Genomic DNA, 13,711 nt, shown 5'->3' on the forward strand with positions numbered 1-13,711 from the left:
GCCGGGGAGAACACCGCAGACGCCGAGGCCGGCGCTGAACGAAGTGGGCAGTGAGAAACTGGGAGGCGGGAGGTGGGAGGAAAGGGATCCCCAAGGAGGATGGGGCATAGTCTAAGCCAAGGTTGACACCATGCAGGGTGTCAGAGAGGGAAGGGGGGGCAGGACCGCTGGAGAGGGTGCACATTTGAGAAAAGGTGGGAGGGAGGGAACGAGGTGGCTCCAGCCTGGCCCACCGGTCAGAGCCACCTGCCCATGCCCATGCCCTGCCCAAAAGTCTCTGGAGGCTCTCAGTGACCCTGCCCCATGACTTATTCTAGAATCTTCTGCCAACATTCAAGAGGCTGCCGAGCTGGCCCCAGCCCTCCTCCCCTTCTTCAGTTCTGTGCTCTGGATCCTGGAGTGAACCTTATGCCCTCTCGGGCATTTAGCAAAAACTCAGTGAATGCCTCTGTATCTGGCTGGGGACAGCAGTGACAGACACAACGCCCTGTCCCCATGGGGCAAAGACAAAACGAACACAGTAACAGAGGGAACTATTCTGTTCTACAGAACTGTGGCTAGAGGTCAGGGCTAGAAGATAAAGCAGGGAAGGAGCTAGGAAGTGGGGTGGGGCAGTGATCTTAGGGTGGTCAAACGGGCCTCACCAAGACGAGCATTAGGTGAGAAAATCTACGGAGGAGGGGAGGGAGGAGCCGTGCGGGTGTCAGGGAACAGCATTCCCGGCAGGGGGAACAGCCAGTGCCAAGACCCAGAGGAGGCCCGTGGCAGACGATGCCTGATGTATGTCAGGAGCAGGCAGGGCAGCCGGAGCCGAGTGAGCGAGGGGGAGCGTGGAGAGGGCGAGGGCCGGGAGAGGGGCACAAGGCACAGAGCGCAGGGCCTCGTGGGCCTCGGGGAAGACAGGCTTTCGCTCTGAGTGAGGTGGGTGCTCACAGGTACCCTCTGGCTGCTGCGGGGCGGGCGGGGGAAACAGACGGCAGCGGGCGAGACAGGGCAACCCCAGGGGGAGCTGTGGCCACGGAAGCAGTGGTCAAGTGTGGGCGTGGTTTGAAGCAGGAGCCGACCAGCTCTAACTGGACTTCTGCAGCAGGTGTGAGAAAGGCTTTGGCAGACCTGTCACACTCACACACAGCCTTGCACACTCAAGCACTCGCTTTCTCTTACACTCCCGTGTGCTTCTGTCATCTGCGTTCAGGCTTCACCTCCTTGGGGAAGCCTGAGTGACCTCTGGGCTCTCCCTCGGAGCCTGTGACACCTTCACCCTGTCCTGCTCTTGCGTTTACACCGCAACACTGCCCCTTCCCCCCCGACTAGTCTCGGGATGGGCTTCTGGAGGTTGGTGGGGAAGACGGGCCGGGTCTTACCGGCTGTTTGCACGGGACCCGGCACCTAGTAGGTGCTCAGGAAACCCGTGCGGAACGCACGGAAGGAGGACTGAGGGCGTGGACAGGGTGCCCTGACCAGGGGGGTGTTTATCCAGGGACCCCAGGGACTGTCCCCACCCCTCCTCCCAGGAGCCCGGTGGGGCCGGGGCCTCTCACCTCTGTGACATGATCTTGAAGGCATCAGGCAGGTAGCACTGCACGTTCTCCATCTGGAAAGGGTCGGCGTCACAGATCTTGTCGTCTGTGCGCCCATAGTTGGCGTTCTCCACCATGATGACGTCGCTGCCTGGGCACCGCAGCTCGATGGGATAGCCTTCGCACGCCAGCTCCCGGCGCATCAGCCCGAACGGGAGCCCAGCCCGGCTCAGGCCTACGGGGAGGGAAGACCCTGCTGAGGAGGTCCCACCTCCAGCTTGGGCTGCATCCAGGAACCTCAGTTCTCTCATCTGCAAAACGGGCTTCCCAACGTGCCCAGCCGCGTAGTGAGGCCTCTGCCCTCGGCTCCTGGGGAAGTGCCTCCAAGCACCCGGAGCGTCCCGCCCGATGAGCGTCTTTGTTGGCCTGGGGGCCTCGGGCCAGGTCAGACAGTCTGCACTGTTTTGGGCTGAGTTGTGTCCTCCCGTCCTCCTCCCTCGTACCTCAGGATGTGACCAAATTTGAAACAGGCCATCAAGTTAAGATGAGCCGAGCCTGTTAAGGTAGGCCGGCCGTGCCCCAGTATGACGACTGTCTTTATAAAGAGGGGAAATGTGGACACAGAGACAGAGGGAAGACAGCCAGCCACGAGCCCAGGAAAGAGCGGGAACAGCTCCTTCCCTCACGGCCCTTGGGAGGAGCCAGCCCCCCTGACAACTTGATCTTGAACTTAAAGCCTCTAGAAACCGCGAGACAATAAACTTCCGCTGTTTCAAGCCACCAAGTCTGCGGTACGTTGTTATAGCAGGCCTAGCAAAAGAGCACAGTAAGGACGTGATCTAGGCTGGGAGTCTTGGGGTGTCAGTGGACCTCTGGAAGGGCGGGAGACTGAGGCCAGTGCTGCGGGGGGTCCCCCGCATCTACATGACTGAGCCCCAGTGAAGGCTCTGGACAGCGGGGCCCGGGGAGCGTCCCACGTTGGCAGGGCACCATGCGTGTTGTCGCACAGCACGTGTGACCACTCCGTGGGGAGGGGGCGAACCACGAGCCCTGGGCACGGAAACTTCCCGGACGCTGCCCCACACACCGCTTCCCTTGGCGGATTTCCTCTGCATCCGTCGGCTGTAAGAAGCTGTCACCATGAGCACGACAGCATTCTGGAATACGCTTCTAGTGAATCATCACGTCTGAGGGTGGTCTAAGGAACTCCCGAACTTGCAGTTGGAGTCGGAAGTGAGGGAGGTCTTGGGCGCTCCCCTAACCTCGCACCGCCCCACGCAAGCAGGAGAGATGGCGTGGGAGGAAGTGCTCTCCTGTCGGGGAGGACACCGCAGAGCCCGGCTTTGCCACTTCTCGGCTGATGGGCCAGAGCCTCTCACGGCATGGCCTGGGGGTCGGTGGCACCGACGTCCCGTGGGGGCTGCTTAAGAAGGCAGATTCTGCCCCCCCACCCCCAGGCCGGCTGTATCAGGATCTCGGGGGTGACACCAGGAGCCTCGGACCTGTGTGCCCACTAGCGGTTCCGACGCGTGCTCAGTTCGGACAGCCACAGCTTTAGCCTCCTCGGGCCTCAGGTTCCGACCTGTAAGATCGGCACTGACAGCCCAGGAATGTACTTCGAGGACTCGGTGCACTAGAGAATGTTCCTGAAGGAAGCACTGAGCGTGGTGCCCTGTGTGGGGAGGGTCAGCTCCCCGTGGGGTCGCACTGTCACACGTCCTTGCCCATCCTGTGCCGTGTGAGGACCCAGGGGGTTTAAATCCCCGGCTGACGGCCTGGCCCAGTACCGGACCACCTCCGTGGCCCCAGATCCTTCTCCGAGGAGCCGCCGCTCCCGCCTCAAGGCACCGCTGAGGGGCTGCGACAAGGGCAAGCGATATGTGGCGAGGCGGCGGGTGCTGAGTCCCACCACCGGTGGGATTACCGAAGCAGCCAGACTCTGCGGGACAGAGTGGGCTCCGCGTGGCCGACACCTGCCGGGGCAGCCACCTACTCAGACGCTGGGCTCCGCCAGGCCTCGCCAGGGGCTGGAGGGAGGCGTGGATGCACGGAGTGACCCACGGGCCCGATGTGGGGACTGTGGCTCGTGGGTCAGGAGAAAACCGGTGCACGAGGGCGGCAGTGCCTTTCAGAGACCTGTCCTTCCAGCGTCGGGTGGGAGGCCCGAGGGGGATGGCAGCTAGGCCCCCGGGGTTTTTTGGGGTGAGTTGAGTCTCACTCGGGGGAAAGTATTACATGTGTTCCTCTAGCACCATCTGCTTTCACAGCTAATTTTAGTCCTTCCCGGGCCCGGGAGGGAGGCCGGGGGTGGAGGCTGGCTCAGATGGGTCTGGGGGTGGGAGCGGCCCCTCCCGGCCCAGCTGGGGCTGTGGGGCAGGACCCGGACGGGCAGAGAACGTGGGCATCAGGGGAGCAGAGGGTGTCAGCTGGCCGGAGCGGTGCCAAGGCCCTGGGGCCTGGCTGAGTAAGGCCCCCTCCACCTTTGTGGCCTTCCGGAGTATTGGGCTCCAGGAGGGGACCCTGGGGCACAAAGTGTGCCAACAGTGCTCTCCAGACAGCGCTGAGGGGGTGCCGGCTGGGGGCAGGCCCCCGGGCTAGGGACAAGGCCAGCGGGCCCCTGCTTTCTGCCTCTCCCCTTGCCCTGCCCTTGCCCCCGCCTAGGCCTGCCACGGGGACCATAATTGAGTAATTGGTGAAGATGGGCGGGCGGGCTCGGGGCACTAATTGTCGCATGTGCAGGATCCTGGGGCCGGCATAGGGCCGAGCCGGGTAATTAGTTGTTTTTAAATAAACGTCAGCGGGCATGCTTTAATTAAGCCTTCTTCCCAGTGAGGGCCTCCGAGATGTAATCACAGAGAAAGCCACACACGCAAGACAGAGGAGTAGCGGCTCACCAGGAAGGCCCGTCCCGGTCCCAGGAGGCCACAGCCCGCGTCCCAGGTTCTAGGACCCCCGGCTTCCCCGGGCTTTGGGGGTGAGGGGCTGGTCCGGGGAGCCCTCCGTGGTGCCAGGGGGTGCAATTACCAAGTCCTCCTCTGGCTTCGTTCCGCCGAGGTCTGGAGCGAGGTGGGGACTGCGGTGCTTTACCAAGTGGCTGGGAGGTCCTGCACCTTGTCATCTGCCCGCCCAGCTGCATTCCGGAGGCTGGCCCCTCCCCAGCCCCAGCGGCACCTACCTTGGGTGGCCGAGGTGACCAGGACGGCGGTGATGCAGAGACTCCACAGCACAGCGGCCAGGCGGGCCATGGCGGCGGCCAGGGGCGGGTCCGGGGCTCTCAGTGTCCTGTGCGGGGGGCCTTGCCCCGCATCAGCAGGTGGGCACCACGGCCTGGCCCACCAGCCTGGGGAGAAGAGGGAGAGTGAGGCGGGAGCGAGGCCCCAGCAGACGCAGGAGGAGGTGCGCTTGGGCTGGTCCCCTCTCCTTGCCGGTGGCCGAGGCCTTCCACCCCAGAGTCCCCAGACGGGCCGGTCAAGGGACCTCTCTCGAGCCAGCTGTGTCTGACTGAAGCCGCACCCTTGGGCCAGAGGCTGACCGGCCCCCCGGAACCTCTGGCTTACACTGCTAACTCCACTGCCCACCCTCACCCCCACCCCCGGCAGCCAGACCCGCCCATCAGGGCACCTTGAACCAAAGGGAACCTCCTGGACGAACCTCCCGTGGTCTGACAGTGCCCCTCAGGTAGCAAGGGCGGTTCACTGGGATGTCACGGGGGATAAAGACCTTCTGGAAGCTTCTTCTCCATCCCCAACCCCCAACCCTGCCCTCTTGTCTCCCCCACCTAGCTTCCCCACCCGGCACAGCATGGGGGCAGGGGCCGGGTACCCAGGCATCCTGGCCTTGACTTGCTTCACTAGCCTCCCAGTCTTGGGCAGGAGTCCAGGCCCCGCCCCCCAGCCCTTGCTTCCTGTCTCTCCCGCTCTGGTAGCTAATTAGAATCCAGCTGGCTGGCGCCACAGATCGGGACCAGGGACAACTGAGTCCCCTTTTTCCCCTCTGGGGGACCCTCGAGGAATCCAGCTGGCTGGCGCCACAGATCGGGACCAGGGACAACTGAGTCCCCTTTTTCCCCTCTGGGGGACCCTCGAGGTTAGTTGGAGACAGGCGGTGGGGTGGGGGGGGGGGAGGTAGGGAGGGGTGTGCAGCCCCCTGGGGAGCCAGGGAGGGGGGAGCTGGCATCGTGTGCCCTTCCCTGCAATCCTCCCACCCATCTGCCCGTCCCTGGGCACAGGGCTTGGTTCTGACCCACTCCTTCCCCTCTCGGCTGCTCCTCCCTCTTGCCGCCTCGGTCTCCCCTGGATGCTCTCAGAGCTGCAAACCCAGATCTCTACTCTTGGCCCTTTGCTCTATCTACACCATGGTTCTCAAGGGCGGCCCTGGCCCAGGGGCGCCAGCCTGGCCAGGAACTTCTAGAAACACTCATTCTCGGGGGAGGGCCAGCACCCCATGTTTTAACTGGCTCTCCAGTGTGTGAACACCCACTCAGTCTTCTCCCACACTGTCATCCCCAATCTGTCCCACACTTTCAATGCCATCGACCAACTGATACCTACCACGGCTCTCATTTTCGGTTTGGAATCTCTCAACAGAGCCCCAACTACTGTCTCTCCCCCCACCAAGTGAAAGCCTATCCACCAGCCCAGTTAGCTCCCTGACCCCATTTCTGCTCAGGCCTCTCCCGCCTCCAGCTATTCCCTGAGCACACCAAGCCCTGCCCCAGGGCCTTTGCGCTTGTCAGTTCCTCCACATGTATCTTAGACTGCCCACCAGTTACCCACAGGGCTGCTCCCTCTCACCTCCTTTAGGCTTTTGTTCAAATGTAACTATTTACTTCCTGTATGGTAGAGCTCCTGCACAGACACGGGACACTGGGTTGTTTTGCTCAGCCCTAGCCCCGGCTTCTGGAACAGGCCTGGCACACAGCGATGAGCATTTGTTGCATCTCAGACCCCAAACTTAGGAATCCACCTCGATTCCTCACCCCTCCCCAGCCCTCCCCTTCATAAGCTCCATCGGCAAGTCCCTAGAACTCTGCCTCCAAAGCACCTCACCAACCTGCCCACTTGTGGCCCCCGGTGCCACCGTCCGGGACCAAGCCGCCATCCGCCTCCACGCCTGCCCTCCACTCAGGGCAAAGGGATCCCTGAATGACGTGATCTGCCTATTAACCCTCCCCTCCGCTCTCCACTGGGGCTTGCGTTCCTCAGCAGGGCCTAGAGGCCACTGGCGATCTGGCGTCACCCTGCTCTGCAACCCGCCCCCTCCAGTTCCTAGAATGCTCTAGCTCCCGCCCCCCACTCTCTGCCTGGAACGCTCTCCCCGGTCCCCATACACCTGCTATGGCTTTTCTCGGCTCAGAGCTCAACTCCGAGGCCACGCGGGCAGAGCAACCCACCCCGACCTCCCCAAACGTTCCTGCTGCATCCTTCTGCCCTGTTTTTGACGTACAGCTTTCGACCACACCCGAAATTACCTGTTTACGCCGGCAGGTCTGCTGTCAACCTTCCCTACTAGACCAGAAGCTCCTTGAGGGCACAGGTTCTCAAGAATTATAAAGGTCAGGGCGGCGCGCTCACGGGCAGGACGGCCCCTTCTGGGCCCCAGACTCCTCTCGCGAGATGGGCAGTAATCTCACAGCACAGCCCTCCATACCTGCGCCCTCCCTATCCCCAGCCTTCAGGAAGTCTCCCCTCTACTGCCTCACCCCACAACCCCGACCGGACAGGGCCTGCACTTTGGGTTCATTTCACAGCATTTTATTTTATTTAAAAAAAATTGTTTTTTTAATCTTTATTTTTGAGAGAGAGAGAGAGAGAGAGAGAGAGACAGCGTGTGAGTGGGGGAGGAACAGAGAGAAAGGGAGACACAGAATCCAAAGCAGGCTCCAGGCTCTGGGTTGTCAGCCCTGAGCCCGACGCGGGGCTCGAACCCACAAACTGTGAGATCCTGACCTGAGCTGAAGTTGGACACTTAACCAACAGAGCCACCCAAGCGCCCCCTCACAGTGTTCTATGTTACATTGTGGGCAGCAGGGGCTTCCTCATTACTGCCCCCCCCCCCATCTCCCAGCCATGAGCAGGCTCAGGAGAAACTCTGACCCCAATGGACACTTCCCTCCCTGGTTCTCCCTGAGGGACTTAAACTAGTTAGCGGCTGGTTAATACTGGAAAGGCTGCTGGACGCCAGGCTCGGGGGGGGGGGGGGGGCAGCCAACCCACCTAGGTCTGGATCCAACTCTGCCATTCACGAGTGGTGCGAACCTGAGCCGGCTGTCCCCTCCCCCACCCCGCTTCCGTCTGAGGGGTTCTGGTCAGGACAACAGTCTACGCATGGGACAGGCCAGCCTGGGACCCATCAAAGGGTGCTGTCCACAGCACAGCAGTATCAGAACACAGGGGGCATGCATCTGAGCGAGGTGGCTCCCACCCCCAAGGGCTGCACGCAGGACCCAGGCGCTGGAACCCCAGGCGGGGTCCCCAGGCCTCTCCCCCATCCGCACTCCTTGGGGGACTCAACTAGCCTCCCCCAAGACTGCCACACCGGAGCGCCAGCCCTACTTCTCTCCTCACCGTCTACACCTCCCTCGGGTCTCCCAGCCTGGCCAGACCAAAACAACCCCACCCCCCAGATTAGTCCATGGTCCCACCATCCCCCCGGGTCCCTGGGCTGAAACCCAGGGAGTCGAAATCCTTGGTTCCTCTTTCCTTCGCCCTGACATCCAGTTCAGGAGTTAGGATACCCCAGCAGCTGCTCTCCGGACAGCCCTGGCCTCCCCCTAGCAGCCTCCAACCCCTCTGGCTCCCACACTCTGGGCTCCCCACCGGCAGCCAGAGGGGCCTTTAAAAAATTACGGTGTGGGGCGCCTGGGTGGCGCAGTCGGTTAAACGTCCGACTTCAGCCAGGTCACGATCTCGTGGTCCGTGAGTTCGAGCCCCGCGTCAGGCTCTGGGCTGATGGCTGGGAGCCTGGAGCCTGTTTCCGATTCTGTGTCTCCCTCTCTCTCTGCCCCTCCCCTGCTCGTGCTCTGTCTCTCTCTCTCTCTCTCTCTCTCTCTCAAAAATAAATAAAAACAGGGGCGCCTGGGTGGCGCAGTCGGTTAAGCGTCCGACTTCAGCCAGGTCACGATCTCGCGGTCCGTGAGTTCGAGCCCCGCGTCAGGCTCTGGGCTGATGGCTGGGAGCCTGGAGCCTGTTTCCGATTCTGTGTCTCCCTCTCTCTCTGCCCCCTCCCTGCTCGTGCTCTGTCTCTCTCTCTCTCTCTCTCTCTCTCTCTCTCTCTCTCTCTCTCTCTCAAAAATAAATAAAAACAGGGGCGCCTGGGTGGCGCAGTCGGTTAAGCGTCTGACTTCAGCCAGGTCACGATCTCGCGGTCCGTGAGTTCGAGCCCCGCGTCGGGCTCTGGGCTGATGGCTCAGAGCCTGGAGCCTGTTTCCGATTCTGTGTCTCCCTCTCTCTCTGCCCCTCCCCCGTTCATGCTCTGTCTCTCTCTGTCCCAAAAATAAATAAAAAACGTTGAAAAAAAATTAAAAAAAAAATTACGGTGTAACAGACATGTAACATAAAATGTGTCATTTTAACCGCTTTTACGTGTATAATTCAATGGCGTTAATTACATTCTCGGTGCTGTGCCACCATCGCCACCATGGTCTATTTCCAAAACCCTGTCATCACCCCAAACAGAGACTCTGTCCTCGTTAGGGGTCACTGCTAGCCCCCGCCCCTGGCGACGACCAATCTACCTTCTGCCTCTACGACTGACTCCTCTGGGGACCTCATCTGAGAGGAATCGCACAGGATGTATCCCCCTGTGGCTAACTTGTGTCACTCAGCATGGCGTCCCTCAGGCTCATCCACACTGTAGCCTGTGTCAGCCCCTCATCCCTCTTTGGGGCTGAATAATATTCCATTACGAGGATGGACCACATCTTGTTTGGGGACGCCTGGGTTGTTTCCAGAGAGGGGTCTCTTTTTTAAAAATGTTTGTTTATTTTTGAGAGAGAGAGAAAGAGCACCAGCAGGGGAGGGGCAGAGAGAGAGAGAGAGAGAGAGAGAGAGAGAATCCAAACGGGCTCTGCGCGGACAACAGGGAGGCTGACGCAGGGCTTGAACTCACCAAACAGTGAGATCACGACTGAAGCCAAACCGACTGAGCCTCTATGAGTCCCAGAGAGGGGTCCTTTTCCTTTTACAGACATCTTCTCACTCTTGACAATGTCTCCCGCTCCACGATCCCTGAGACAACGCAGAATCCCACCAGGTGGCCCCGGTCTGTGTCCCTTAGATCTCAGTTCAGATGTGCCCTCCTTGGAGAGGCAGGTGGGCCTCCAGTCCGTTCGGTCTGTGTGCACTTGGTGCCTGCACGCCCAGCCCCCCCCCCCCCCCCCCGCCATCCCGTAAGGTCCTCTGGGTGAGACAGGAAACCGCCCAGGGCAGCCGCGTTGGCAGGAGGAGTTCATGCGCGTGAGACACTCGGGGCCGTGGCTGGCACACAGTGACTGAGGAGCGTCCCCTGCAGCAGCTGTCACTACCGTCGCCACTGATCACGTCACTGTCTCAAGACCTCGCTTGTCTACTCGTGGGTTTCCTTCACACCCCCAGGAAAGTGCAAGCTCCCCAGGCCACCTCCGGCACGGAGATACACAGTAGGTCGTCACGCAGATGCTTACCCAACGAATGCCAGGGGACAGAGGTGGGGGCTTGTGACCTGGGGGCCTGGGCACCATTGCCTGAGGGCCACACAGAGCGTTCCCTTCAGGCTGCCCCCCACTCCCTGAAGGCCACTCCCCAGAAAGCCCAGGTACTCCCAGAACGGGCCCCAGCTCAGGGCTGGAGTAGGAGGAGCCAGGCACTGTGACTACTGTCCCCTGCCCTCCCTTCCTGGCCTGTGTGCCCACCCGGCCTGGGCAGCTCGGCCTGCCACCCGGCACCCACCTAAGCGGGGAGGCAAGGCCAGACGTGGGGAGGGGGGAGCCATGTCCCAGGAGGCCTGAGCCTGAACATCCCTGGGGCCTTCGGAGGGGGGTGTTATGAACTGCCCGCCCCCCACCAGCAAGAAAAAGGTATGTTGGAATCCTATACCCCAGCACCTCAGAATGGGACCTGACTTGGTCTTTTAAAAGGTAATCAAGTTGGGGTGCCTGGTGGCACAGCCGGTTAAGTGTCTGACTTCGGCTCAGGTCATGATCTCATAGTCTGTGAGTTCGAGCCCCGCGTTGGGCTCTGTGCTGATGGCTCAGAGCCTGGAACCTGCTTTGGATTCTGTGTCTCCCTCTCTTTCTGCCCCTCCCCCACTCTCTCTCTCTCCTTCTCTCTCTCTCTCTCTCAAAAATAAATATAGGGGCGCCTGGGTGGCTCAGTTGGTTGAGCGGCCGACTCCGGCTCAGGTCACGATCTCGCGGTCCGTGAGTTGGAGCCCCGCGTCAGGCTCTGTGCTGACAGCTCGGAGCCTGGAGCCTGTTTCACATTCTGTGTCTCCCTCTCTCTGACCCTCCCCCGTTCATGCTCTGTCTCTCTCTGTCTCAAAAATAAATAAACGTTAAAAAATTTAAAAAAATAAATAAATATAAAAATAAATAAGTAAATAAATAACGGGTAATCAAGTTAAAATGAGGTCGTTAGGATGAGCCTTCACCCAGCGTGGCTGGTGTCTTCATGGAAAAGGGGATATTGAGACGTAGATGCAGATGCGTGGCATACAGCAGGGGAGGACAGAGGCAGGGATCGGGATGATCGCCAAGGCGTGCCCCAGAACCCCCAGAAGCCACGGGAGAGGCACGGGACAGACGCTCCCTCAGAGCCTCCACAAGGAACCCACCGAGCCCATACTTGGACCTTGGACGTCTGGCCTCCGGCACTTGGATAATAAGTTTCCGTGGTGAAAGCCTGCCAGTCTGGGGTACTCGGTCGGTCGGGGCAGCTCTGGCAGACGCACCCCCGGGGGGTCAGGACACATGGGGGCGGGTGGGGGACAGAGATGGGGGCGGGGCTGAGTCGCACAGCCTCAGAGAGCCTGGCACAAACTCTGGGATCGCCAGTCCCAGACCCTCCTGTGACGCCAGGGACAGCAGCTGACACCTCTGTGCCCCATCCCAGGCACCGTATACACACGGCGCGTTTGGTCCTTTTGAGAGCTTAGTACACGGGGAGGGCGGGTGGGGGGGGCACGCACCCGCATGGTACAGAGGGGGAAAGTGAGGTCCCGGGGCACCCCACTGCTCAAGGGACTCTGAACCCAGGCAGGCTGGCCCCCGAGGTTCGGCTGGGGAGACTGTGGTGGCCGGGACAGCCCCCTTCTCCGGGACCCACCGCTTCTGTGTGACGGCACCCCCAGAGCTGGGCACACCCAGACGTGCTGCACCCACGGGGCCAGACGAGCCTGCACCTGCGTCTGTCCCCACCTCAAGCCTCCGCAGACTTGGGTGACCCTACTTCAATGCGTGGGACACAGGGCTTGCTGCCCTCACGCCGCAAGGTGGACCAGACCCCGGGCATGTGTCCAACCCCCACGTCACGTGGGCAGTGCACCAGTCCCACACCTGCCTGTTTGCTCCTGAGCCCCACGTCAGGGTTGAGTCGAGGGGGAGGGGTGCGGCGGGGGTCCTGAGAGCGGGTGACACAGCCCGGGCTCTGTCCTCGGGTGCCCTGAAACGGGGCAGGGGAGGGTGACAGGAGGAGAACCGGCTGCTGGAGAAGAGGGGGCGCCTCTAGTCTGCCCTAGAGTGCGGTTGCCATGGCAACCCTCCCCTCGAGTAGGTGGGAGTCTGAATGCCTGGGGGGACACCAAGCAGGGAGGTGAGGAGCTCAGGGCCCCTCGTGGCCCTGCCCCTCCACAGGAATCTCCTGCCTCTCGCCCCAAACCCAGCAGCCTGAGAGCCCAGCTCCACAGACCTGCCTCCTCCAGGAAGCCCTCAGGCCTGGCAGCGTAAAGCAGCAGCAGGCCCCCAGGGGAAGGTACAAGGGCCAGGCTCCAGGGTCTGAATCTGGTGTGGACTCAGGCTCAGCTCTTTGCCTCTGAGAGCCCATTTCCCGTCTCAACTCAGGACTAACAGCCTACCTCGCAGAGGTGGAGCGAGTACCCAGACAGCGCCGAGCACACAGCCCTCCCCTGGGCAGGACGCTGCGGGCTCAGAGAGGGCAGGGTCCTCCCAAAGCCTCCCACCCCGGCCCCGGCCCCGTATCTCACCATCTCCCCAGAGGGCAGCCCAGGCCTCCCGGGTGCTCATCCCACACCCCTCTCCTCTTCTCACCCCACTTCCAACCCCAGCAGCTCCCGCGGCCCCTCCTGCAGAATCTGCTCTCTTCCCACTCCTCGGCCCTCACTGGTCCAGCCCCATCACCTGTCCCCTGGGCAGCCCTGCCTCGGCCTCTCAGGTCTCGGGCCATCGCTGCCCGCAGCCTGTTCCTCCCACAGTGACCAGAGGGTGCCCGTGAGCACCTGAGTCGGGCACACTCCTCTGCTCAGAACCCTCTAGGACTCCCACCTCGCTGGGAACAAAAGCCCATGTCCTTCCCCGGGGCCCACAAGGCCCTGCACGCTCTATCCCACCCCTGCCCTCACCTCCTTCCGCTCTCCTTGCTCGCTCAGCCCCCCATTTCCTGGAGGAGAACATCAGGCGTGGTCCCACCTCAGGACCTTTGCACGGGTTGTTCCCTCTTCCCCAGACACCTGCACGGCTTCTACCTGGCCTAGAGGTCTTTGTTTCACTGCTGCCTGCTCAGGGAGGCCCCGCTGGCCCCAGTGCTCCTACCTCCTATTCCAGCTTTTCTCTCCGCAGCATCCATCACCAGCATGCCAGCCACGCATTTGATTTATCTGCTTATTATTTTTCTCCCACTAGATGTCAGTGCCACAGGGTGGGCTTTGTCTGTCTTGTCAGTTTTAAAAGGTCACTCTGGGGGCACCTGGGTGGCCCAGTCGGTTGGGCGTCTGACTTCAGCTCAGGTCGTGATCTCATAGTCTGTGGGGTCGAGCCCCGCGTCGGGCTCTGTGCTGACGGCTCAGAGCCTGGAACCTGCTTCAGATTCTGTGTCTCCCTCTCTCTCTGCCCTTCCCCTGCTCATGCTCTGTCTCTCTCTGTCTCAAAAATGAATAAAAACATTTAAAAAATAACTAAATAACTAAATAAAAGGTCACTCTGGTTGACCAGTGGCCTGGACCACAGAGGGGTGGGGGCCATTCGAGGAAGCCCTTGACCC

At 61.2% G+C, this 13,711-nt stretch overlaps 1 protein-coding gene across 5 annotated transcripts in view; it reads right to left on the reverse strand.

Moving 5' to 3' along the window:
* Positions 1–13,711, reverse strand: part of ADGRL1 (adhesion G protein-coupled receptor L1) — a 44,850-nt gene that overhangs the window by 23,315 nt on the left and 7,824 nt on the right. For 3 of the 5 annotated variants that reach the window (XM_045046872.1, XM_023246270.2, XM_045046880.1), the window contains exons 2-3: positions 4,696–4,860; positions 1,542–1,755 (exon numbers count right to left, since the gene is read on the reverse strand). In XM_045046872.1, coding sequence (XP_044902807.1) covers positions 1,542–1,755; positions 4,696–4,765 — 284 coding nt within the window. In that variant the 5' untranslated portion in view covers positions 4,766–4,860. Of the gene's footprint in view, positions 1–1,541; positions 1,756–4,695; positions 4,861–13,711 lie in introns of those variants that run through there. The other 2 variants (XM_045046876.1, XM_045046873.1) reach the window with 1 other exon arrangement.

Source organism: Felis catus, chromosome A2 (genome assembly GCF_018350175.1).
Source record: "Felis catus isolate Fca126 chromosome A2, F.catus_Fca126_mat1.0, whole genome shotgun sequence".
NCBI classification, from domain to species: Eukaryota; Metazoa; Chordata; class Mammalia; order Carnivora; family Felidae; genus Felis; species Felis catus.